The sequence below is a fragment of the Anabrus simplex genome, chromosome 11, assembly GCF_040414725.1.
Source record: "Anabrus simplex isolate iqAnaSimp1 chromosome 11, ASM4041472v1, whole genome shotgun sequence".
NCBI lineage: Eukaryota > Metazoa > Arthropoda > Insecta > Orthoptera > Tettigoniidae > Anabrus > Anabrus simplex.
Window position 1 is genome coordinate 27,382,421 of NC_090275.1, and position 25,986 is coordinate 27,408,406.

The 25,986-nt window shown below is 37.4% G+C and overlaps 1 protein-coding gene across 4 annotated transcripts in view; it reads left to right on the forward strand.

The window, feature by feature from the left end:
* LOC136883098 (carboxypeptidase D) overlaps positions 1–24,348 on the forward strand; it is a 209,028-nt gene extending 184,680 nt beyond the window's left edge. For 3 of the 4 annotated variants that reach the window (XM_067155281.2, XM_067155283.2, XM_067155282.2), the window contains exon 11: positions 24,109–24,348. In XM_067155281.2, the coding sequence (XP_067011382.1) occupies positions 24,109–24,243 (135 nt within the window). In that variant the 3' untranslated portion in view covers positions 24,244–24,348. Of the gene's footprint in view, positions 1–16,964; positions 17,046–24,108 lie in introns of all 4 variants that reach the window. The other variant, XM_067155284.2, reaches the window with a different exon arrangement.
* Positions 24,349–25,986: the final 1,638 nt, after the last annotated feature.

Consider the following 25,986-nt stretch of genomic DNA (forward strand, 5'->3'; position numbering starts at 1 on the left):
GTGTCAAAATTAGGATCTGACCAAACTACATGCCACTTCTAGCCCTTGACTGACTTGCCAACCGAGAGCAAAGTTCAGCAGGAAACAGACTTAGACCAGTAAAGTAACATATCTGCAATGATAGCAATAACCAACAAAATGTTGTTTGAACTCCTCAAGACAAGGCTTTGTAGTTCTCAGGGTATCAACACCAAGTGAAATATCTTCTGCTTTATATTGTACATATTGTATACATATATTATATATTTCTGTAATCTATGCAATAACATCACTTATTTTTTTAACCTTAAAAGTGATAAAAAGTATTTTGAGAAGATATCACTCAGATATATGTCTGAGAGGACAAAATTTATTGTCATCTATCTTGTTGTTTCTGTATTTTGTGGCTTAATTTTTGTGATGGTTCCTTTTGATAAGTAATTTAATTATTTAGGGTACCGTATATGACAAAATGTGGATGAAAGAAAGAAAATATTAAATGATTTTGCCAAGTATGCAAGTAAAGTGAGAAGTATGCACTACTAAACTTACAGCTGAACATCCTGTCTATTTAGCCAATGGATTAAGGGTACTGTCTGTCTTCCCTGTACTGGTACACAAATCCTTGTCTAATACTGTGAAACTCTCTGCAGTTGCAGTCTAGTATACCAGAAAAGCCTCATTCATAGAGAAATATTATGTTCAAATTCTGAGGGAGGGAAATGAGCTGTATGTGGAATACAAATTAATTTGAATCTGTAAACAAGTGCGTCAACTGCTGAAAATTACCTGCAAGTTTTTATGTCCTCCACCAAAGCAGCAAAAGTGCAAATTGCTTCTAATATATTCCACTTTGAGCCTGACTAGTGGACATGGTCAACAAGGCATCCTTAGTCATGGTTACCCACTTCAATTCCCATTGGTGGGAAAAAATCAAAATCAGGATGTTTACCACCAGGGTAGGAGAGGTGGTGGTGGTGGTGGTGGTGAACAATCCTTAATCACTAGATCAAGTGCCATGAGCCTGGATCCAATGATTCCAAACCTCTCCACAGTGCTTGTACGGAGTGGGGGCATATGACTCTGTTGCTAGTTATTTATCGATTGGATGGGGACATTAAGCCTTAAGCAGACCCAGTTGAGTAGGGTATGCACAGACATTGGGTACTGTATTGTCTCCTATTGTAGGTAGGTTTATATCTGGACTACCAAACATAGAATTAACACTAAGCTAAAAAAACATTAACATCATTGTTGTCTTGTTCAACTGAAAACTCTGAGTGGCAGAGCGCACACTCTCTGTTTCTTTGCTCATGAACGGCAATTACCCACCAGCATCATGATTGTCTCTACCAAGAAATAGTGGAGATAACAAGACACAACTGTTTCAGCATGAAAGAAGAGATTAGCAGAATTTGGCAATCGTTGCTCGCTACTAGACAACATAAGAACGCACTGGGTCGCACTCCACAGGTCCTGGAAACCCCAATCGGAGAGAGGAAAGTCATTGCAGGCACTACCACCTAGCCTTCTCATTCCTATAAAAGTATGGAGACCCACCAGCCTGTATTATTTTGTCTCAACAAGGGCTACTGAACAGTTGTCGAAACATCAACATATTAAAAAGTTAAATATTACCTAATATCCCAGAAAAACATGAAAGACTGTCAACTAACCAGCCGTGAAAGCCTGCACCAATATAATAGCTGGCACTGTTCCACATCTTTGCAGTTCTTCTATGAATGCTACTTCGAACAGGGCTTAAAGAGACCCAGATGCAGTCACTCGGCAAGGTACCAGTTGGGGTCTGATATTGAGAATATGAGATAGGGACAGCAAGGTCGCCACTTTGTACTGCCAAGTTAGGAACCTTTTGACGGCTGTCACTCCTTTTACTTGCCTCTTACGACAGACAGTAGATTCGCTGAGTGTGTTCTGTCTTTCCCATTGGGTGGTTAAGTGCTATGGCAATAACCAAGTGGTAGTTGGTAGACTTTACAAGCACAAATCCCACTAGGGTAGACATCACATATAGGCTTATACTGTAGACGTAGAATTGTTGCAGAAATCAGAAGGAACCATCAAATAGCTACTACAAAGTAAATTTATTTACTTTCATATTTTCTTTCTTCCCTTCTTTCTTTATTTCTTTCCTTCTTTCTTTCATATTCTTACACGTAAATATGAAGGTACAAATATTATTGGAGGGAGAGTAGTGGACTGTGGTGAAATGCTTATTTCTTTGTGCTTGCAAGTGAGCAAGTGTGGATGAGTGATAGAATGTCCATTTCTGGATCTGAAGATTGTGGTTTCAAACCCATCATACTGTAGGTTAGTCAGGTTTTTGAAAAGTGGATAAACATATATTCGACACTCCATTCGTACATCATCTCTTGTGCTTGTGGAGATCAGGGAAGCATTCTCTTCTATATTTTGTACATATGTTGCACTTCCATATGCATGATGGAATGTTGCACCTAGAAGTTCATAACCTGGTATTTTATCTCTGGTACGCAATTGGTCTTCATTTCCTACGTGAGTTTCCTGCAAAGCAATTACATCAATATCGTTTTTCAGACAGTCTTGATAAAAACTGACACTTTGATCTGCTTAGCCCTTCTATGTTGATCTGCATTATTTGAATACTTTGACCTAGGTTCTTATATTGTTGTTGGTCCCTGAAGTCTTGTCATCGTGATATGTTTTAAGCCAGGAGATCTCGAGGATTGTCTCGCTGCCAATGTTGTTGCTTTCTTTGCACCACCCAGGTGTCACGTGTAGGGTACTTTGAGGTTAAACCTACGGACGTGAAGCAACAGCGTACCCCCCCCCCCCCCTCCATTTGCATAATGTTGGCATGTTGAAAATATCCAGTTACGCATTGGGTGTTTACCCAGTAAAATTAATTAAAACTTGGTTATAAGTCTTACAAGAGATCTGTTTCCTTGGGATCTGGTAGAGTAAAACTGACAAGCAGGTAGCATAAATGACTTCTAAATCAAAATGTCTGCAAACATGATAATTGAGGCCATATTTGTTTATTATTGTTGTTGTTGTTGTTGTTGTTGCAATGGATTATGAGAGGAATAGGACTGATCCTATTTATTGCTTAATCAAATTGACAGTGGGGCCATGACAGCTCATGTTACAATCCCAGTCAATGCACATGGAATATATTCATCTGCTTAACTAGGAAGTATTGACTACATTTTATTTTTTATTATATACAGTTTATATGATTTCAGGTGTGAAAATTCCTTTCTTAGAGTATTTTTTTTCTGCTGTGTAAAAGAAATAGTCAATTTATATGTTGTAAATAACAGCAGCAATAACAACAATATCAGTGTTCAAGTTTTCAAGATCCAGCTAAGTTATAATGGTAGAAATGTTTATATCATCTCTCAAGTGAATATGTTGACTGAAACAGTACTATGTCTCATGGTGCATTTTCTATGCACTTGCTGTACTGATAACAGTTCCAACTTTTCATTCAGAGTTTTCTAAAACATCTAGCAAAATTGTACTATTTAAACTGGTATTTCTTTCTGCTCTATGTAACACATTACCGTACTCTAAAAGAACTACAATTCTACGTCTAATAAACATCCTGCTAAGTATAACATGTGGCAAAAAGATCTTGCACTACTGTTGAAGAATTGATGACAATCTCCAATTAAGTCAGTCTGTAAGCCTACTTTTGAACTGAATATTCCTTGTTCAACCATGAGTAGACCACATGTGAAAGGATTTGAAAGACAAACCTGTTTGCCCTTTGCCAGTGAATGAGTTATCAGTTGTGGAATTAACAGTGTCAAGAAGCATGCCAGTTGCATCTTCACCAGTTCCCAACAAGACAGGACTAAAGAAAGGTTCTTTCTAACTATGAATGTACCATTTATTGAAGTTCTAAAGAAAGGAGCATTTAATTTTGGTTCAAGGAGAATCCTCACTTCTTTCAAGAAACTGAACATAATCCACATCACTTCATGATTTGAGTGGGAGTAAGAGCAGTCATATCCTTTGACTGCATTTCTTTGATAGCCTGGTAAATCAGGAGACTTCTTGCTAGATGGTTGTTTCCTGAACTTCAAAGATAAGCATATCTGGCAATGAGCAGCTTTAACAAGCTCATTTTGTTATCAGTGTGTGACTACACTATTTGGAGCTTTTCCTAAACAGGTGGGTTGATTGGGGATCCAAGAACTTTCCTTTACCTTTGCCATGTCCACCACAAAGCCCAGATCTCACCACACCAGCCCCATGGGCTATCAACTTGGGAGCATGGTTTGGCGACCACGGGGCATTGCTTCCACTTACTTGTGCCAGACTACTTGCGTTCATGTACCATATCTGACCTCCCTTGACCAACTCTTGTTCTTTTCTGACCTGATGCTATTAGGTTCAGAGGCCTAAGGAGTTTCATTTTCATGCGCTTCTTGGCCCTTGCCTTTCTTTCACCGATATCCTCATTTTTCAAAGTGTCAGGCGCCTTCCATTTTCTCCTCTGATTAGCATTAATAGAGGATAGTTGTTCAGTTTTACTTCCTCTTAAAACAATCACCAACTCTATCACCACCTCTCACCACACCAGACAAAGTAAGAGATCTGAAAAAAGGCACTACATTACAAACGACTAGTTGAAGAATGCTGTGCATAATGCATTCACGGCTGTGACATCACAAATACTACAAAACATCAGTGCTGTGCAAAACACATTCACGGCTGTGACACCGCAAATACTACAAAACATCAGCAAACAAATCTGCAGATGCATCAATCTATGCAAAAACCCTGGAGGAATGCACACAAGTGTTTTGGATCCATACAAAATGCACCATATAGTACTGTTTCTGTCAACATTCACTTGAGAGATGATATAAACATCTCTACCATTATAACTTAGTTGGATCTTGAAAACTTGAACAATGATGTTGTTGTTGTTGTTGTTGTTGTTTACAACATGTAAATTGACCTTATTTCTTGTACACAGCAGAAAAAAAATCAAAGGAATTTTTACACCTGAAATCATATAAACTGTATATACCTAATAAAAATAAAATGTAATCAGTACTTCCTTGTTAAGCAGATGTCCTCAGTCAGATTGTGCCAAGTTATATAATGCACCTGGTTAGTAGCTTGGGTCCAGTACCAGAGGTTGCAGTCTAAAATCGTGACTTAGAGAATTAAAATGGGGGAATGGATTTACTGGCATATTAAAGAATTACTTTCTGGGCAAAAGTGTGACACCCTAATGTGTCTTAAATCTAACAGGTAAATGTGCAGAATAGGAACATATAATCTGGTGGTCGTTTCATTTTTATTCCTCGACTAATAACTTAGTGAATTACTGATCATGCCCAATGTTGCTTAACTTCAGAGATCTGAAGGAACTAGGAAGGATATGTGTCGGTACACACAAACTATAGCGTAGCTGTTGCAACAACCGCTGTTGCTGCCATAAAAGGCAATACCAGTAATAGTTACACGATACCTGCAGAATGGGTGGAGCGAGGGATCTTAGTGACTTCAGATCAGTCGGGGCCATTTCCGCCCTTCTCCCGTTGCCCAAGTTGACCGTTGGGAAAGTATCGTGAAGTAAAAACAGGATGGCATAGCCACAACAAAACTGCAGCCAAGTAGGCAAGTGTGTTTACTCACAGGGACCGTCTAGCATTGAAGAAAATCTCATGACACCATGTGATACCATCACCCATTGTCCAGCCAGCACCATGACTGGCAGAAGACAAGAGAACTGTGGTTCAACACTCTGTTCAAATCCTGTTGGTGGAAAACAAATTCACAATCAGAATATTGGCCGGTAGAATAGGACAAATGGTGGAATATAATTTCTAATCACTGTGTGCCAAAAACCTGAGTTCAATTCCAAACATTTCTGCAGTGTTTAAATGGAGTGAGGACCTATGACACTGTTGAAGATGATTAGTCCCTCAGATATCAACATTAAGCCTTGAGCAGACCTTGGTGTTATTCAACAGGAGTAGGCTGTGTGCTCACACTGGGTTTTACTTTCGCCCTACATCACCATCATCACACAGCCAAATGTGCAGACCGTCTGTGGGCATCAACTAGAAAGACCTGCACCAAGCCTTTACAGAGGTTGGAGTGCAGAATCGTGCTATACCGTGTGGCGCTCAGATGGGGGAGGGTTCAAGTGCAGTGAATGCCAGCCTGCACAATACCCTCAGTGAAATTGGATGGAGACAGAGTGACAGTGTGAAGGTATTTTTCATGGAAGGGACTTTGTCTTCTCGTAATATTACAGAGCACATTAAAAGCGGTAGGATATAAAAACATTTTGACTACCTGCATATTGTCTGCAGTAGAATACAATTTTGGAGAGGATCCCTGTGTGTTTCAGCATGATAATGCTCCCTACCACAAAGTGGTGTCTGTGTGGTTTGTGGACAGTATGGCTCAGGAAATAGACTGACCAGCCCTGAGCCCTAACCCCCATCCTATCAAGCACATCTGGGATGAATTTCAGACCCCAACGACCCACATCACTAACTACTGCAGGAAGAATTGTCTGTCATTCCCCTGGAAATACTGTATTCTGACTCCTGGTACAGACTTCCCAGCACAGTGTGAGCTTTAATAAAGGCCAAGGTCCTGTGTTTATGCCCCATCTGAGGAACAGTTTGCTGGAGGTCATAGGAAAACAATTTAAAATGAATCAGATTTACTGAGGTCAAGCTTAGTGAGAAATTTAATCTAAAATTACCAAAACTGTTAGAAAAAGCTTGCCTCGTGCTAATGTGAAGATGAACGTAAAACCTCTAACACCATCGTAAATGACAGTTGATTTTTGATGGAAAGATCGACAGGTGAACTCCTGTGACAAATTAAAACTTGAAGTAAAATAAAGTTACATTATCAAATATAACATTTGCTTATCCCAAGAGAAGCCAGAGCTCCTGGACAACACGTCCACTCCACATGATCCCGGAGACAGAGAAAGAAACTCCCCTATGAAACGCTTCCCGAAGGTAGCCTGCACTGGGTGGTGCAACAGGAAGTGGCACAGCAAAATTAATGACCAATGACCGCACAGGAGTTGCCTTTCGATTTATTTAAACTAATCGAATTTAAACTTTTAATTTGATGCTTGTTGTCTTGTGCTTAGAAACTTCTCAAAGCTTGTGTTTTGTGAAAGTCACAGAAAAAATTGGCATGTGTGGTACAGTGTGTCTCACAAATTTTGATGATAAAATTTAATACAATTTTTTAAATGATCAAAAATTTCCTTGAAGTAGCCCAAATATATAAACTCTCACAGCACACATCACAATATTTAGAGACATTTTTCTGTGTGCTATTATAAATGGCAAGATCTGTATTAAGTGAGAATTCTATTTTTAATAGAATACAAAAGTCTACTAAGCCACTAGTTTAAAGACCCTACAGTGGATTTTCTAGTGACTAAAAGTGCATTCCCTAGCCATGATGATCTATTTAAAGAGCACCACAGGCCACTAGTCCATACTCTTACAACTCATTGACATGCAGTGCTCATTTCTTTGTATGGCTGTTATAGTTTCCATCATCTTCTCACTGGAATATTATCATATTGAGATAATGTAGAACCTTGTCATATCGAGACCTGTACAATAAACATATTCTTCTGACTGGTGCTGCTATCTCATTTATGCCATACTTTGCTTTGATACAGCAATAACACACTGGCAGGAGGTAAAAAGCATATCCACTTTCAGTCTTAATGTTGCTTAGTAGATGTCTTCGATAAGTAGTGTTATATTTCTTTAATCTCTAGTCTTTGGCATGTATAGTATAACTGTAGTGTAGAAAATTTTATTTTAATTTTTAACCTGTAGAGATTGAATTCTGATTATGACCATCAATACAACTGTTCTTCCTTGATTTTCTGTTATGTTGATGTATTTCTTGATCAGCATGTTTCATAATTAATTCCCCATTGAGATGAGTAGAAGGAGAATCAAACATGAAACCCTATCATAATTTCAAAATGGTTATTTTTTTCTTTCCTGTATGTTTATATTTTTGTGTTTGAATCCAAATTAAGATATTATTCATAGCCATTCTTCTGCAGCACTATTAGTTCCTCTCAGGTGTGGTCACTTACAAGGATATTCTTCCTCTGTATGGGTATGTCTTATACCATCCCCGCCACAAGACTTTGCAGGTTCATACTTTATTAAATGCTGTCAAGCCTGGGTCACCATTTACCTCTTCATCCTAGTCACCACATTTCAAGGATCTTCTAACAACCTCTTCAAACAAAAGACAGTGGCTACCTGTGACATAACTACTAGGATCGTCTGACGAGGAGTCTTGTTCGTGCGTGGTAAGGGGTGCGGAGGGTAAGACCAATCTCAAGTCTCAAGGCCTGAGAACAAACATTGCCTCCGTCCGCGGTGATTCTTTTGAACTGAGGAGCTGCTGAAGTTCCAAATTGGTAGTGCAACTGCGCTTTAGTTACACATTTACTGCAAGTACTGTATAATGAACAGTTTCACAATGAACACGCATCTCTTTCAGAGAGCTCGCACTGTTGATCACGACTAATATGTTTAGCTTAGTGTAGTATCTGTTGCTCGTGCCGTACCTGCGAGCTGCCGCGACTTCTCGTGAGGCGCAGATAGTAAAGGATGACATAAATTTCTGAGCAATGATCCACAGTCGCACTTATATGGAATAGTATCCAAGTATCTATCTCCAGGCGACCATATCTTCACCACGAACAGTCCCGGGCTCTGACAAGTTATCCATTCAGATGTTAAGAAGCCTGCTTCGTTTAAAGTCCATTTAGTAGGCACTGGTACAACACTGAAGAGCTTGACTCCTCTTCCTTTTCCTGGTAAAGAAGCCCAATTCTTAAACTCTCTGTAGATCTTCTCAGGGTTTCATTACCATCAATTTCGTCAGCTATGTGGGCAACAGAAGATGGAGTTTGTTAAGAAAACTCCTTCACTTTTTTGCTTTACGTCGCACCGACACAGATAGGTCTTACGGCGACGATGGGACAGGAAAGGGCTAGGAGTGGGAAGGAAGCGGCCGTGGCCTTAATTAAGGTACAGCCCCAGCATTTGCCTGGTGTGAAAATGGGAAACCACGGAAAACCATTTTCAGAGCTGCCGACAGTGGGGTTAGAACCTACTATCTCCCGAATACTGGATACTGGCCGCACTTAAGCGACTGCAGCTATCGAGCTCGGTCCCTTCACTTCTTCTTCCAGAGTGATTGTTAAACCTAATCAAAGAAATGCCAACATTGTAATGTTGTAGAAATGTTTTCCAAGCAGCACAAATAATGCTCAGTCCTCTAACACACTTATTCGTATATAAGATGCTCTTACGGACATCTTTTGTCTATTTACGTCTTCATACACAGCATTCTTATTTTCAGAAATTAATAGATCTTGTTATTGTCAGTCTAGTCCCTACATTATAATTCTTATTTTTCTTGGCTATTAACATATAGTGGGCTCACAAATCTTGCACATCTGAGACAACCTCAGCTAACTAGTGTTCGCTTATTTTAAACACTGACATTTACTATTCCAGCTGCGATAGTGATTGTATCATTATGTCTTGAAGATACAAAAAGATGCTGACAACAGTCAAAATCAGCAATTTTTTAAAGACAAATATTATATCTTATATTATTTTTGATTTTTGCTGTGATCACTTATTCCATATTAAATATGCTGGAGTCTCGTCTATCAGAATTGTATTTGATGTTTTTATCCTGCCCATTGCCAGGAATGTGCTGATAAAATTGGCCAACCATTCTTCAATCCACCCTTTATAGCTAGCTCATGTTCCACTGTAAACAGTGTAAATGAAGATGTGTTTAAAGTAGCTATTGCAGTAGTTTGGTGCTGAATGAAGGGTTGTTGTGAACAAGAGTGGTTTTCAACACAAATGCACTTCATTATATGATGTGATGATAATGAAAGTACTCAAGAGGTTTGAACAAGCATGTATGAATATATGCACAGAAGTTAAGTTTATGGGCAAAGTAATGCTTCAGTCCATCAGTGCCTTTGAGCTTCAACGTATATTCTGAAAGTTGATGAAAACTTGGAACGCCTTGAATACTCATCTATCCTTCGATGGTCAATTGTAATATTATTTGAGTAATTAATATTTTTTTAATGACAAAACTATAATAGTATAGGGAGTGTGTTGGTTACGAGAGATTTTAGATTTAGAATTTAGAATGGAAGCTGTAATTTCATTAAAGCAGCTGAATTGGAATTGCATGCGGTATGCAGTGCAGTTTGAATCACTACTTATAATGTTACATTTTGGAGGCATACATGTTTTTACGAATTTTGATTAGTCTCATATCGAGTTTTGTGTGATCTCCTCTTTGGTTGTGATGGAGCATCAGGTGTTGAACTGTCATTAATATAATTACCAAGGAGGGAACTAGTCATTATTCTGGTGATTACAATATTTCCATCTGAGGCCTCGCTTAGTTTTGAAAGCAATTCCAAATTATTCAGAAGTTGACCTGCTGGGCCTATCACTTCCGAAGATTTTTCTCTCAGGGTTATCTCCCTTAGCCTTTAATAGTCCCATATCAACCTGCAAGGCAGCACGCCCTGAGTCATTTCTCAGGGATTAGATATTGCTTCTTCCGCCAGATCCACCATACCAGTGATTTTCACTTCCACCTTCACTGTCGTTGAGGTCTTCACCCATATCCCTGGTCACGGGTTCTGTGTTATACGCCACGGGACTGGGTCCCTGACTGAACTCAGCCATCCTATCACTCCGGTCTACTGAAGTGTAGGGTGTCCGGGTGTCCACCCCCGCAACGTTGACGCGCCAGACAGGAATTACTCAAGTGGAGGAATAGGGAAGGTGACCCTAACTCCCTTGAGCCAAGTTAATGGTTGTGTATGGTGCCACAACCAAAACTTGAAGACAAAAGACCAAGAGGGCGACTAAGACTCGGATACAAGGACATGGTGAAGATTGACATTGAACAGCTAGGACATACTTTAGAAAGTGTCAAAGGAGGAGAGAAGTTCAGACACCAGAACTGGTGGAGAAGCCTCATTTGCCGACCCATCGCTTAAGATGGAACAACGTAGGATATGTATGTATGTAAGCCCTAGCAAGTGGCTGCGTGGTTTGGGTCACATAGCTATCGGCTTGCATTTGGGAGATAGTGGGTTTGAATCCTACTTTCGGCAGCCCTTTTCCGTAGTTTCTCATTTTCACACCAGGCTGTAACTTACGGCCACGTCTAGCCCATTGTCGCCTTAAGACCTAAATATGTCAGTGCAACGTAAAGCAGATTGTCACACGTACAGTATATGCTCCCTTCCCATCAGTCCCAGTATTTCTATATAAATTTCTTCTTAGCTCCTGATGAGTTTGTTTCTGTCTCCCAGCTTTGAGGATGGCAGCTTCAGCACTAATATTACGGAGCCATCCTGATAGAGCTTCAGTCTTCACATGGGAAGTATAAGATCAAGAGAAAGTAAGATTAAAATGAGAACTGCTTATTCTAACCTAATAGACCAGTGTAAGTGATGGACAGGTACAAATAAATGAGAAATCAGGTCATACATAAAAAGAGAATATTATGAAAAAGATAAATACAGTGGGAGGTCAGTTTGGGAAGAAAAGCGAGGACAAGAGCAAACATGAAAATGCAAAACAAGGACTATCTTTAAATCTTCAAATAGATAATCTCTCTCCTCCATCAGAGTTCTTTTACATCCATTTCTACTTAGGCCCTCACAAGTTCTTTTTCTGCATCTCAGCTTCATTAGGAGGGTCAGTCATTGAGGGGTCTTAATGTTGAAATAGTAGGATACAAGAAAGCCAGATAAACACAGGATAAGGGAACTACATTAGAGTTTCCACCAATGGCTGATAATTAGTGCAGATCAAAGAGCACTGGTGTGTTGCTTTTAATATTCTTTCAGGAAAATACTTTTTTTTTTTTTTTCAATTAGTTGACGTGGAGGTTACAAGCTTGTTCAAACCCAAAGCAATTCATCATTGAGAGCATGAGTTTTTGTAGTTTATTAGCTTCATTAGCTCCGTATTGATAGTTCCAACAATCACAATTATAAACCTGGAGTTTCCACCTAATCAAAATTGATTTATTTTAATGTATCTAATACATTTAGCGGTACTGGTTTTGGCCTCCATTAGAGGCCATCTTCAGCTGCTGAAGAACCTTAATTTGATAATACAACATACAATAATGTTAAAACACTACTTATTTCTATGTTTGAATAATACAATTTGTGATAAAACTTGCATCAAATTGGAGTTATAAAGGTCAGTTCATTAGTAATGTGTCGCTGGTATGGCCTTGATGCTCCATTCACAAACACTTGAACTGTACATTCTATATTAAACCTAGTATGTATTTTGGCATATTTTGAAGGATGCAATCTTTGGTAAAATGAGTAAAGGAGTTAAAATCTTATCACTAAAATTGGATGCTTGTCGATCTCAGATTTGTCTTGCGAGTTTAATTGTCCAATGTTTGGAAGTAAAATGGTGTACACGACATGCTCCTGTACTGTTAAATGTATTAGATATATCAAAATAAATAACGTATTGATTGGATGGAAACTCCAGGTTTATAATAGTGATAGCATGAGGGATTTTTTTAATTTTTTATGGATTCTATAATTTTGCATGTCATGGGGCATGTAAAGGTTGTATTTTTGTAATAGTGTAGAGAATAGCATGGAAGTAGTAATTTTCCTAGTGGTGATAGATGAAGTGAATGACAAGATCACACAGTTTGAATCTTGTTTGATTTTTCTATCATTACCTGGTTACTGTTGTACGCTTGCATGTGGGAGGGGAGGAGGAATGGACCCCCACCTGGACTGTTATATCCCTGTGTGTGTCACAATATCCCTGTCCCCTTTTGAAAGTTCAAAATATCTTCATAAGAGCTGAATTTTATTGATTCTGATTATTAGGCTTATACACAGGGTGACCAGATAAACATTTTTTTAAACACAATGAACATTATGCCAGAGCATCGTTTTGGCTCCCTTATTTACCACAATATACAGTGCCTGAGCAGCGCTCGGGCTTCATTTCCTTAGCTAATAAATCACCGCAGGCTGGAAATGTGTAAAACGTTTCAAACAAATATGGAACAAATATGGAAATATGTCGGTCTCTTTTCTGGTAAACATGAATGGTATTACAGTTCCTTATACTGCTGCTAGATTGGAACGCTATGACTATCCTTGGTGGATCGAATATGAACGTTTGTTTTGAAGAATAACTAACATATGTTTCGTGCTCTTTGTTTTCCCGCTTGTTCTTACAATGGCGTCACGGTGTCTTGATTCTTTGAGTAACAGCACAATAGAAAGCCTCATAAAATGGAATTCATGATCCAAATTGGATGACGGTGGTGATGCAATGCACAATCTCTACTTTCTGTAAGTAATTTGGGTAAAGACACATAGCCAATTATGATAATAACAATACACCTCTCTGTTTACCCAAATGTTTCAAGCTTTATCACAAGTAAACCTTTTCTTAATTGTATATTAGAAGAGGATTACTTTGTTCCTTAGATACTGGTAGCATATTAACACTAATTTAAACATTTTGGATGTGAATATGAAAAAGAAAATGAATTAAATCCATGATTTGAAACACATGGGCAAAAAATGAATGAGCTCAAAAGTGTGAAAAATACAGGATATCCATATAAGAACTCTGGGGTTTTTGAAGTTAAATATTTTAATAAAATAAAAAATTAAGGATAATGTGTTATACATGGTTTGAAAGGTAACAGTGTCAAGTTTATTTCACAGTTTAGTTCAGTTCAATGTGTGCTCCATTTGTACCACGGCAAACATCCAAATTGTAATAGACCTCTTGGCACATTCTGGCCAGAATGTCAGTGGTGATGAAAGCCACAGAAGGGATGATCATAGTGAGCAAGCAGCAATAGTTAACTCAGATTAGATCATAACAATTAAATCCATGTCTCAAAAAGTTTTATACATGACTTCAGCACTGCAGAGCATTGACCTTGAAGTGACTGAGCAGTTATATGGCTTGTAGAAACTGGATTAGCTATTACCATACAGTGGAACTTTCAATGCCAGTATGGTGGTGATATGGCTGCAGACAAAACCATTTGTCAAGGACTTTGTGCTTTTCAAGAAACTGGACACTTGACAATATTATCTTTCAAACAATGTTTAACACATTATCCTTAATTTTTTAATTCATTAAAATAACTTCAAAACCCCAGAGTTCTTTTATGGATAACCTGTATACTGGTCCCCTTTCATTGCTGAACATAAAAGAACCAAAAGAGTTCATTGCTGAGTTAGGGTGAAAAAAGACTAAATAATTTAGCTCAAAAAGTGTCAGTTACAAAGCTTCACAATACAGCAAAAATGCTATCAGTCACTACTGATCTGCATTTAGGGCAGTCGCTCAGGTGGCAGATTCACTATCTCTTGTTTTCCTAGCCTTTTCTTAAATGACTGCAAAGAAATTGGAATTTTTTTAACATCTCCCTTGGTAAGACATTCCAATACCTAACTCCCCTTCCTATAAACTAATATTTGCCCCAATTTGTCCTCTTGAATATCTTCATATTGTGATTTTTCCTCATTTTAAAGACACCACTCAAACTTATTCAACTACTAATGTTATTCCACGCCATTTCTCCACTGACAGCTCAGAACATACCACTTACGATAAAGATGTTGGTTCCCACAGGGAACCTGAAATATTTTGTTCCAAATAAGTAAATTTATAATTCTAATATAGTTGGTCCATTATTGGACATTATACCCAAGCAGCTCATCTCCTTTCTCCCAAGTCTTCCCAGCCCAAACTTTGCAACCTTTCTGTAATGCTACTCTTTTGTCAGAAATCACCCAGAACAAATCAAGCTGCTTTTCTTTGGATTTTTTCCAGTTCTTGAATCAAGTAATGTTGATGAGGGTCCCATACACCAGAACCATACTCTGGTTGGGGTCTTACCAGAGACTTACATGCCCTCTCATTTACATCCTTACTGCAATCCCTAAATACCCTCATAACCATGTGCAGAGATCTGTACCCTTTATTTATAACCCCATTTATGTGATTACCCCAATGAAGATCACTCCTTATATTAACTGCTAGGTACTTACTACGATCTCCAAGAGGAACTTTTACCCCATCAGTATGGTAATTAAAACTGAGAAGACTTTCCCTATTTCTGAAACTCACAACCTGACTTTTAACCCCATTTATCATCATACCGTTGTCTACTGTTCACCTCGCAACATTATCAAGGTCATTTTGCAGTTGCTGCCAATCCTGTAACTTATTTATTACTCTATGCAGAATAATATCATCCATAAAAAGCCTTATCTCTGATTCCACTTCTTTACTCATGTCATTTCTATGTATAAGAAAACATATAGAAGTCCAATAATACTGTCTTGAGGAATTCCCCTCGTAATTATTATAGGGTCAGATAAAACTTCGTCTACTCTAATTCTCTGAGGTATATTTTTAGAAATATAGCCACCCATTGTCATACTTTTATCTAGTCCAATTACACTCATTTTGGCCAGTAGTTTTCCATGATCAACCCTATCGAATGCCTTAGATAGGTCAAATGCGATTCAGTCCATTTGACCTCCAGATTCCAAGATATCTGCTATATCTTGCTGGAATCCTACAAGATGAGCTTCAGTGGAATAACCTTTCCTAAACCTGAACTGCCTTCTCAGTATACAGCAGTTAGTATGTCACAAATATGCCAGTGTTCAATGTGTTAAACAGAACATTAATATTAGAACTGATATATAAAGAAATATTTTATCTAAAAATTGTTAATTACTCTGCATTCATAAAATTTCAGTCAGCCACAAGTGCCCAGCTTTATATAAAACAATAATATAATAATCAGGTTATGTAAGTTTATATTTTTTAATCATGTTTGTGTCTCTTTATTTTTAACTTTTTCCATAACGACCAACAATTCTTAGCCTTTTAACATTCTCAAGGATGATTAACTATAGAATATGCATCCTATTTCTTTGATGAGAGAATTTCATTCATAAGTGTTGGCATTTTACCTTCAGAAAACTATTGCAAAAGTCAATATAAAATATATTTTTGAAACAATATTTTGTAATTTACATGGCCTTTACAGTTTGAACTGGAAGTTGATTCCTCTCATCAGACCTTACTGAATTCATCAATCTCTCATTATCTCATTGCCACCTGGTGGTAGAATCATGAAAACCTTTGATTATTATCTATATAAAATATAAGATACCAAACATCGAATCGTGGAATTGTTTTTAGTGCCATCTGTTGGAAATAATATAGAATTCATCCATATTTTACGCGATTATTAAAATATTATGGTTCACGATGTGGGTTACTGTAGTCACATCCTAGTTCATGAACCAGCTTATCATTAATGTGGTTAGGTGTAGGACAGGGCCAAGAGTCCTAACTTCGACACTTCTAAAGGCATTAATTAATAAATATGGGGTAAAAATTAGACAGGTTTTTAAAAACATGAGGAAGCAGGACAGTGTTGCTTTTTTAAATTGGCATTCCAAGAACACTTTTCATGAGAGGGGAAAAGAACAACAATCTGTTTAAAAACGACAGTCTGGTCACCCTACTTACAGATCATATTATTATTATTATTATTATTATTATTATTATTATTATTATTGAGAAAGTCTATCATTTGGAGGAGGGGTGTTGGTGTCAGTTAAGATTGAAGGCTGACAAAGAGAAAAAATTAAGACAAAAACTACCCTGTCCTCAGGAATGGAATTGTTTGAGTCGAAAGGGAATTAACATAGGAAAAGTGAAAGAAAACATTATATGGCACAAATAAAAGGAAAGCTCTTGTGACGTGAGTTAAGGGCCAGCTTGTAAATGACAGTCCAGGTGGAGGTTGGTCCCTCCCTAATTTGTGTGTATATTTACCTGTCATTTCAGCAAAAGGACCTGGGCACAGAGCACCGACCTACAGGGATGGTGGAGGAGTCTATAGTATTCCCTAACTTATAAACTCTGTTTGTAAGTAACTACATTGTTGATACCAACAAGTATGGAAGAAAAATTGAGAGGAAAAGAGTTCTACCCTACCTATCATCTAGGTCCCTGGCTTCTTGAAAAGAAACATTTACACTATATGGGGTGTAACTAAATATGCAAGGAAACATATGAGGAGTTGGTAAAGGAAATAAAAATTCCCAGGAATGTTCACATAAACTTATGGTCAATTTTGTCTACTTTCTAAGCTTCTATGTTTCTTCCCAATGACATCACTCTGGTCTTGAAAACAGATTTTCATACCATACTTGCTGTATCTGCTTTAAAACTCCAAAGCACTAGATCGCAGGCTTTCAGCACAGTCTGCCATTAAGACCAAGAATTTATGAACATGGAGAGAAGTGGTTAAAACTCCTGACTTTTAACTTTGTACTAATTGGTATGTATCTATATGGCCTAGCAGCTACATTTCTTCTTTTTCTGTCTGTTTTCCTTCCATACTTAACTATAGCATGTGTAGTACATGGAGAACATATGTATGTTATATAATGGATGAGGTATTAGTAATGGTTTATTCTGTATATAGCATGTTGGAAAGTGTCACATTTATTAGTTAAACTTACGTATCTCGATGTTCACAGCATTTTTGCAATTTCCCTACTCTTTTGTTTTGTTGCATACTGCATTTGTGTATATCATCAACATCAATTTTCATTTACCATCTTTAGCCAGGTCCAAATATTAATGGAATGTTTCCATCATTCTCCATCCAAACAACATTGCTGCTTCTCAACTGAGTTCCAACCCAGGTTCCTTGTTATTATGCTTTCTTGACAGAGTCCAACCACTTTTGTCTGGATCTAAATCTTATTCTCTTTCCTTCAATCTTATCCCCATCACGTGCTTCAGTATCCTTCCCTGTACCATCCTCTTAACATATCCAAAATATTTCAATTTATTCTCCATTCTGTTCGAAAAATTTTATTCTGGTTCCTTTCCAGGCATCTTCATTTCTTACTCTGTTCTGTCTTATATAACTTCAACACTTTCCAGTCTGTCGAATATAATATTTACATCAAACTTGTGTGTTCAACAGACTGAAAAACTTTTAAGTTACAATTAACTGTGTTGACACTAGAAAGTATTGCTTTCTTCTTAACGAACTGTCCTGTCTTGCTCTTCCTATTATATTTCTTGAATATTTCATCTCACTGGCCAGGATTTTACTCTCCTGAATTTTTGTCTGCATCCATGCCAGGATGATTTATGTATGAATATGATGAAATTACTTTTATTAAATTTTAAGGATTTGTTGGCACACCAAATGTGATAACCTTTTGATTATGAACTTATTGCTGCATACTGGAAAACTTTTCATTCCATGTCATAATCATGCAACCCCTTAAGGAATTTAACATAAAACTTGAGCTTAGTATTTCAGCTTTTTACAATTATGTATCCAACTGATTAAGACATTCACTGAAAAAATAACCATCGTCTAGGAAACCTGAACTACTTGACTTCTTGACAGAGTTCTTATATGGTGAGGGAAGACTGCATGTGTTTCAGACAGGAAGAAACAAATAAGATTCGAGTCTTGTAATTGCAGTGGTTCCACAAAAAAGGGACTTCAGGTAATCATGGTGTTATATGATTGTAAGATACGATGTCAATGCTCTGGGATACCAACTCGTGTGAAAGAGCATTGGAAATCAGGATAGAACTGAAAACCGGAACATCTTTCAATGTGCGAGATCCTATTGTAAACTTTATCCATACTCATCTCTATAAACCCTTGAAATTAAATTATGATAGGTAAAATTTTACTGTAAATAAAAACGTTTCTTGTCTCTTAAGAGATCAAATCCAAATAACTAATAAACAAGTAGCACTGCAAATACAAAACCAAACCAGACCAATTCAGAGTGAATAACCTTATCTACTGGAGATAGTTGGCCAGAATGTTGGTTGGACATTGAGAGTTATATTGAAAGGCCCACAAGATCACCCAACCGAACAGCATCAGATTTCTTATTTTGATGAAGTGGCTCATTTGCACTAAGTTAGTATTGAATTGTTAATTCAATTCATTGGCTTAACACAACTCAATCATGTCACCAGTGTCCAAGTAAAAGAATATTTGTGGCATCCCACATATACTTGAAAAGAAGGAAGCTCGTCTGAGATGGTAAAGCCTTATACTACAGAGTAATCAAGACACAAAGGCCAAAAAAAAAAAAGAAAAAAAGGCACTACAACTTGGCATAGTAGGCAAGTGATCATATGGGTGATGCAGGAAATGACTTGATCAAATCAAGGAAGACGTGTGAGTGGCAAACATCAACCAGGAAGGCATTGCAGATTGTGAAAAATTGGGGACGAATGTGCATAACAACCAAATGGCCTAACATTTAGGCTAGGCAAAGAAGAAGAACAGTATTATAAAGGAAAGTTTTGGCAATCTATCTGACAAACCACTTGGGATGAAACTCTGGTTGAAAAGGCCTAAATAGCTTAAATACTTTAAGAACATTATTATCCACTTCAGAAGTAATCTAAATGAGCTCTGAGACCAAGAGACAGAGATCAGAAAGTAGAAAAATGAATGAAAATGAGGTATTTGCTCTGTTGTAGAGACTTAATACTGTATATGAAAACCAGGGTAGTTAAATGCTACATTTTTTCCCTGTGGAGTTGAGCACTGGACATTGACCAAAGCATGTGAGAAAATCAAAGCCTTTGAAATGTGGATTTATAGATGGCTACTTACAATATCAGGGTTGACCATGTGACTAACCAAAATGTATTAAGCTCATCATGCAAAGGAAGACTTTTGGAAAGAGAGAAAAAGACACAGATTGATCTCCTGGTTAACAAACCTGAGACTGTTATCAAAATCTTGAACAGGACTCTTCCAAAACACCATCAACAAATTTTAAATCAAGAAGAAGGAGAAGATTCTTGTTTTTTGTTTTTTATACTGCCTACAGAGAAACAAGTGAAATGTGGTAAAATATATTTTGTGTCAAAGAATACTTCTTTTGTTATAAGCTGTATGAAGGGCCCACAGAACTAAAACATGCATGCAATCACTTTGTGTAAATACATTTTTCAGTGAAACTGGAAATGTTCGTTATTCCAGAAAGGAAGGTCACCTCATATCAAAATAATCAAGAATACAGTATGTAGCTGAGGTATATACAGGTTTTCCTCATAAATCAAAGGTGCAATGTCAACTATTTGTTACACAAGGTACCAAGCATGACAAGAAACTGAACATTTTTATTGAAGCTAATGATGTCGCTGAACAAAGATGATTTTAATCTACACCATCAATCTGTTGAAGTCTGGCTACAGATGCTGGATGATGATCCTGTCTGGGAAAATAATTGGTCATAAAGTCTGACAAAGTGAAGTTTCTTGTGTTTGGGTGTGCGAACACACACAACTTTGCTTACTGGTGAGCTGAAAACGGATGTTACCATTCCATTACAGTATCAGTCCCCGAGGTGGTGAAGATGGAGCTCAAAAACCAGGGTTTAACTGAGCTTTTCGTCAGAAAGAATATCGTGAAAGATATGTAGGCTACCTTGAAATGCTGTAGATCAACAGAGGTCTACTCTCACTGGCAGACTTTGAACAATTATGGTGGCAGCAAGACGAAGTATTACTCGCTAACAGTGCAAGATTAGCCATTTGAATAGTTTGCAAGAATCTCGATTGAACATTCACGTTGTATTGAAAGGCCCGCAAGATCCCCTTATCTACCACAAAGTTTTTACTTCCATTAAGTTGCTCACCTGCACTAAGTTGTTATTGAGGAGTTGGTTTAATCCCCAAGAAGTTCTGCAGGAAAGGATGTAAAAATACAAATTAAAACTTCAAAATTGTATCAACTTGAATGGTGCTCAAGTTGGCCACTGTGTAAAAAAAAAAAATTTTAAAAAAAAGTATATTTTTAAATATTTCACAGGTTTTATAGTGGTTATAAAGTAACATCTTAATACAACTTTCAATCCTTACTAAATATTTGCCTCTTAGAGACCAAACTCTACAATCAATCACAGATGATCAGAATGGCACAAAACTTATTTATGTATCCAATACAAAAAGCACATGACTCATATATACTCATATATTAGATGACATGAGATGTGATTCCTACTACAAAATGAAAAGGAAAGCAGAGAAACATGAAGAATGGAGAGTTGCTGCCACAGCCACTCGCCTGAAAGAAAGAAAGAAAGAAAGAAAGAGAGACAGAGACACTCTTACACATTACACAGTTTCTAATATCGCACATACTGTAGTGTACTGTCCTTCAGGCACACACAACCAGGGCACATTTTATGGCAGACATTTGACTGGAGCACAATTCCGTAACTCGGTGACTGTAAACGCTTCACAACATTCCACCAAAATGTCAGTCCCTCAGCACTTCAGCACCAAACACTCCCATGACTGTACTGTGCTCACAGCAGTACTGGCAAGTCAACTCCACAACAGCATAGACAGTGACTGCCTGAGCACCTTACATGGGCCGGGCCTACCAGCCGAGAAAAACCCAGATGGAACACTCGGTCAGAACACCCATATCATTCCAGGGAGCCACAGAGAGGGCGATGGCCGCCCGCTCCTCGTTTTGTCCTTCCCAAGTGGTAAGCCGCGCGGCAGGGGGGTGGAGCCAATAACCTAACTGCGATGCCCTCATGGGATGGGCAGACTAACTTGCTCCTCTCGCTTCAAAACAGCATGGTGGCTATTCCATGACAATAATACCAATTTAAATGAACATTCTGAAGATCAAACATGTATAGCATGGTTATGGAAACTTCTGGGTAAAGATTCAACAGAGAAAACTACATCGAACTCTGTACTGTTTTTTCAAATTTCCTATTTTACATATTAATTTCTTTTTTCTCCTGTTTGACATTTAACTCTACAACACATTTATAGTATATGTTCCACAATTATGTTATAAAACCTGTGAGCCAGGATGAGTTGTTCAGACGCTAGAGCGCTGGCCTTCTGAGCCCAACTTGGGCAGGTTCGATCCTGGTTCAGTCCAGTGGTATTTGAAGGAGCTCAAATACATCAGTCAGGTCGGTAGATTTACTGGGATGTAAAAGAGTTTTTTACATTGAGAGCAAAACAAATGGATAAAGTGATATCCAAACACACAAGGCAATGGATTTTCTTATCATGGTACATTTCAGACTGGCATCTCCGAAAACCATCAAACATAGTTAGTGGAATGTAGAACCAATAACATTACTGTATTATTATTATTATTATTATTATTATTATTATTATTATTATTATTATTATTATTATTATTATTAAAACCTGTGAGTGGAATTTTTTATAACAGAAATTTTTCAGGTAGCTGAGATTGTTTCATCCTAAATTTTGGTACAAAAATAGTCATTCTTGTAAACACAATATAATTTATATACAGAAAAATAAGACAGAATAAGGCGCATTCTTATGAAGTGCAATATAATTCCAGTTTTCACCACAGAGCGCAAGCTCAAATCACTGTTTCGACCATTCAAAGAAAAACCACATCTTAAAACACCGGGCATGTATGAAGTTCCATGTGGTTGTGGTTGCTCATATATTGGCAGGACAAAAAGGCTTGTCAACACCAGGGTGAAAGAACACATCAGGTTGGTAAAGAATGTAATTCTTTCATTCTCCACGGAGAATACCATAAGCCAGTCTTCCATAGCAGAACATTTCTACAGCACAGACCATGAAATCCTCTTTGACCAGGCGAAGGTCATCGCGCCTGTAAAAGACTTCTATGCTCGACTGGTAAGGAAAGCCATAGAGCTGTGGCCAAATAACATCAACAGGGAAGATGGCTTCAAGTTATCAAATGCATGGAGATCTGTACTGCAGAAATACATGCATGACACCACCATGGAACAACGGGACACACTCATGAAACTGTCAACAGAGGGCAGTGAATCACAGCACAACGATCCTCAAGTCCAATTAGTGGGGTAGGCCGTGGATAGTTCGGTCATGACTTCCACGTTCCTTCGAATTTCTTTTGCTCACTGTCAGATACAGAACTTAACATGCCCTGATGAAGGCCAATGCAATTTGGCTGAAAGCTCAGCTTCATTAAATAATATAGTGGCCTTAATCCAGTATTCATTTATTTCTTTACGGTAATACAATGAACCACGAACTACATTCATTACTTAATATACATTGGTGTTTGAATGTGTGTTATCTACTAAATTCCAAATTTTGTCAGACTCGTAGGCTGAATGTTCAGTGTTGAGGCCTTCAGTTCAGAGGGTCCCGGGTTCGATTCCCGGCTGGGTCAGGGATTTTAATCACCTCTGATTAATTCTTCTGGCCTGGAAACTGGGTGTTTGTGTTTGTCCCAACACTCTCCTCTTCATATTCAGACAACACATTACACTACCAACCACCACAGAAACATGCAATAGTGATTACATCCCTCCATATAGGGTTGGCGTCAGGAAGGGCATCGGCCGTAAAACAGGGCCAAATCCACATGTGCTACACAGTTCGCACCTGTGACCCCACAGGTGTGGGAAAAGCGGTAGGTGAAAAAAAAATCTAAATTCCAAATTTTCAGTAAGATTGTGATGGAACTTGACTAAGAAATAAATTTGAATTTTTCAAAAAGAACTTTTTCATGGGGTATTTAAAATATCTCATAGGTTTTGGAAATACCTTTCTTAGAAGGCATTCCCAGAAAAGTCAATACAAAAGATAACAGATAAAATTAGAGAATTACCTTGATTGTTGCCTTAAGAGATTATTTTATACATCTGTGACTAAAGAAGACATGTCAAAATATTTCTCTTTTGTGACATTTTTATCTGTTTATCATTTTTTTATATTCTTGCTAAGAAAGTTGCACTTGTTAGTTGCATACTGCTATTACCTTTTCTTTCAATGAAGATGTTTTACAGCTAGCATGATCTTTCTTTAAAGACTAAGATAAGTTTCCGTGTAATAAAAGTTTGTTACTCTGCATACCTCATATCTGATAAAGTGGATAGTTCCTGCTTTCTACAAATAAGACTCCATTCTGTTTCAGCGCCAGGATGGTTACTACCGGCCGCAGCAGCAGTACTTCCACAGGCCACCCCCCAACAAGCCAAGTGAGAATGGCGGGATCTTCTCTTCCATTAGTAGTGGTTTCAACAGCCTTGTCAGCAACATATTTGGATGAGCAAGCATGATGTGTGTACAACAAATTTCATCCGTCCTAGATGTGTCCTGTGTGTGTGGATGTATTTATTTCTTTATGTAGTAAAGTAATGAACTTTTATATCTACCACTATGGTATTATTTCCCTTCCAGTCATGGTTCCTACAATCCATTTCTAATGTGTAGACAAGACTGTTGTAAACCAGGTAGAGTAACAATTCATAACCGATATTCAAGAAGAGCCCAGTATGACTGATGCCTGAATCTGTGAAAATACGACTGAAGATTTGTAATTTTGAAGACTGCACCTCGCCTTTGGCTCCTTGTTTAATAAACAGCTGTTTTATTTTTTATGTAAAATATATTTAATTCAGTTTATTTGAATTCTTACAGTCAAAACTCCCTATTACTTTCAGAGATATTCACCTACCTTGGAAATGTTATTACTTAGACTGGAGATGCAGAGGTGGATGATAGGTACTCTGCCCCCTAAGGTCAGGGGGTATCAGGTATAAAATAGGATAAGGGTTAAAGAAATAAAATTACTTACTTACATGCTATTCTTGGTAAAAACCAACAAATGAAGTTCCTCTCTGAGTAACGATGATGAAAATGATAGCTATATTATCCTTAAATTAATATCGCATGGCAAAACCTATATTACAAAAAATTCCTCAAGCAAATGAGGTGAATTACAGAAAATTCCTATTATGACAACTAAATTCAGATACAAAATTTTACATTTATCATCATCATTCATGAGAGCTGATACAATGCAGCAAAAAGCCTTCAAGAAAAGTAAAGAAAACTATTAACGAATGGTAATGGCCATCAAACGCTCGCAAGGTGAAATTAAATACTATTTTATTTTATAGATTTGGGGCCTGGATTCACCAGTGTGGGTTAAACCTTAACCTTGTGTTACATAATTTTAACTCTGAATTTTACTATTAATTCTGTTTCATCAAAGTGGTTTAGTTTTAACTCCAGATTTAGGTTGGGGTTAAGTTAACACCTTCTTCCATCTAAGTTAGACTGTCACCTCAAGACTAAAATTAAAATGCCTGCTTTAAATTGTTCATTGGATGCAGAATTGCTTTATTTAGATAGTATGGTAAATGGTGTTCCTAACAGAAATAGGCAAATAGTAATACAGAATCTAAAATACCACATAAAAAAGAAACTAGAGAAGTGAACAAGTGTGTGTTCATAACCTCTCATTTTCAATCACAGCTTCCTTGATTGGTTTATTACAAGTAATGAACTTCATTCTGGTTCCATATTGACTTCAAATACCTAAGATAAGTCCATGTGCTCAATACACTTATGCCATTTAATAAAGGGTTAGTAACTTTTTAAACATAGTTGTTTAAAAAACTACCTAGGACATATTTCGACCTAGCCTAGAAGCCATCATCAGCTAAAATAACACAAAGAATAAAGACATATAACAAAAACAGTGGTACATAAAAAATCAGACATAAATACAGTCAACAAATGCAATGGGAGTTTGTTAAAATGTGCATAGCTTCAATATTAAAAATACACTCAACAAATATATGGTGATGGAAATCTATTAAAAATGTATATGGATTCAAACTTGGATGAATTAAGTTGTAAGTGTGAGTCCAAACTATATTTAATGCAATACGGGTTGGCTGGACAAAATATTTAAAGAATTGTAAAGACAGTTGGATGTTGTTCTAATTTGTCATGTTTCTGGAAACGGAATGAAGTTTTTGAAAAATCCATTATATTGCATCAC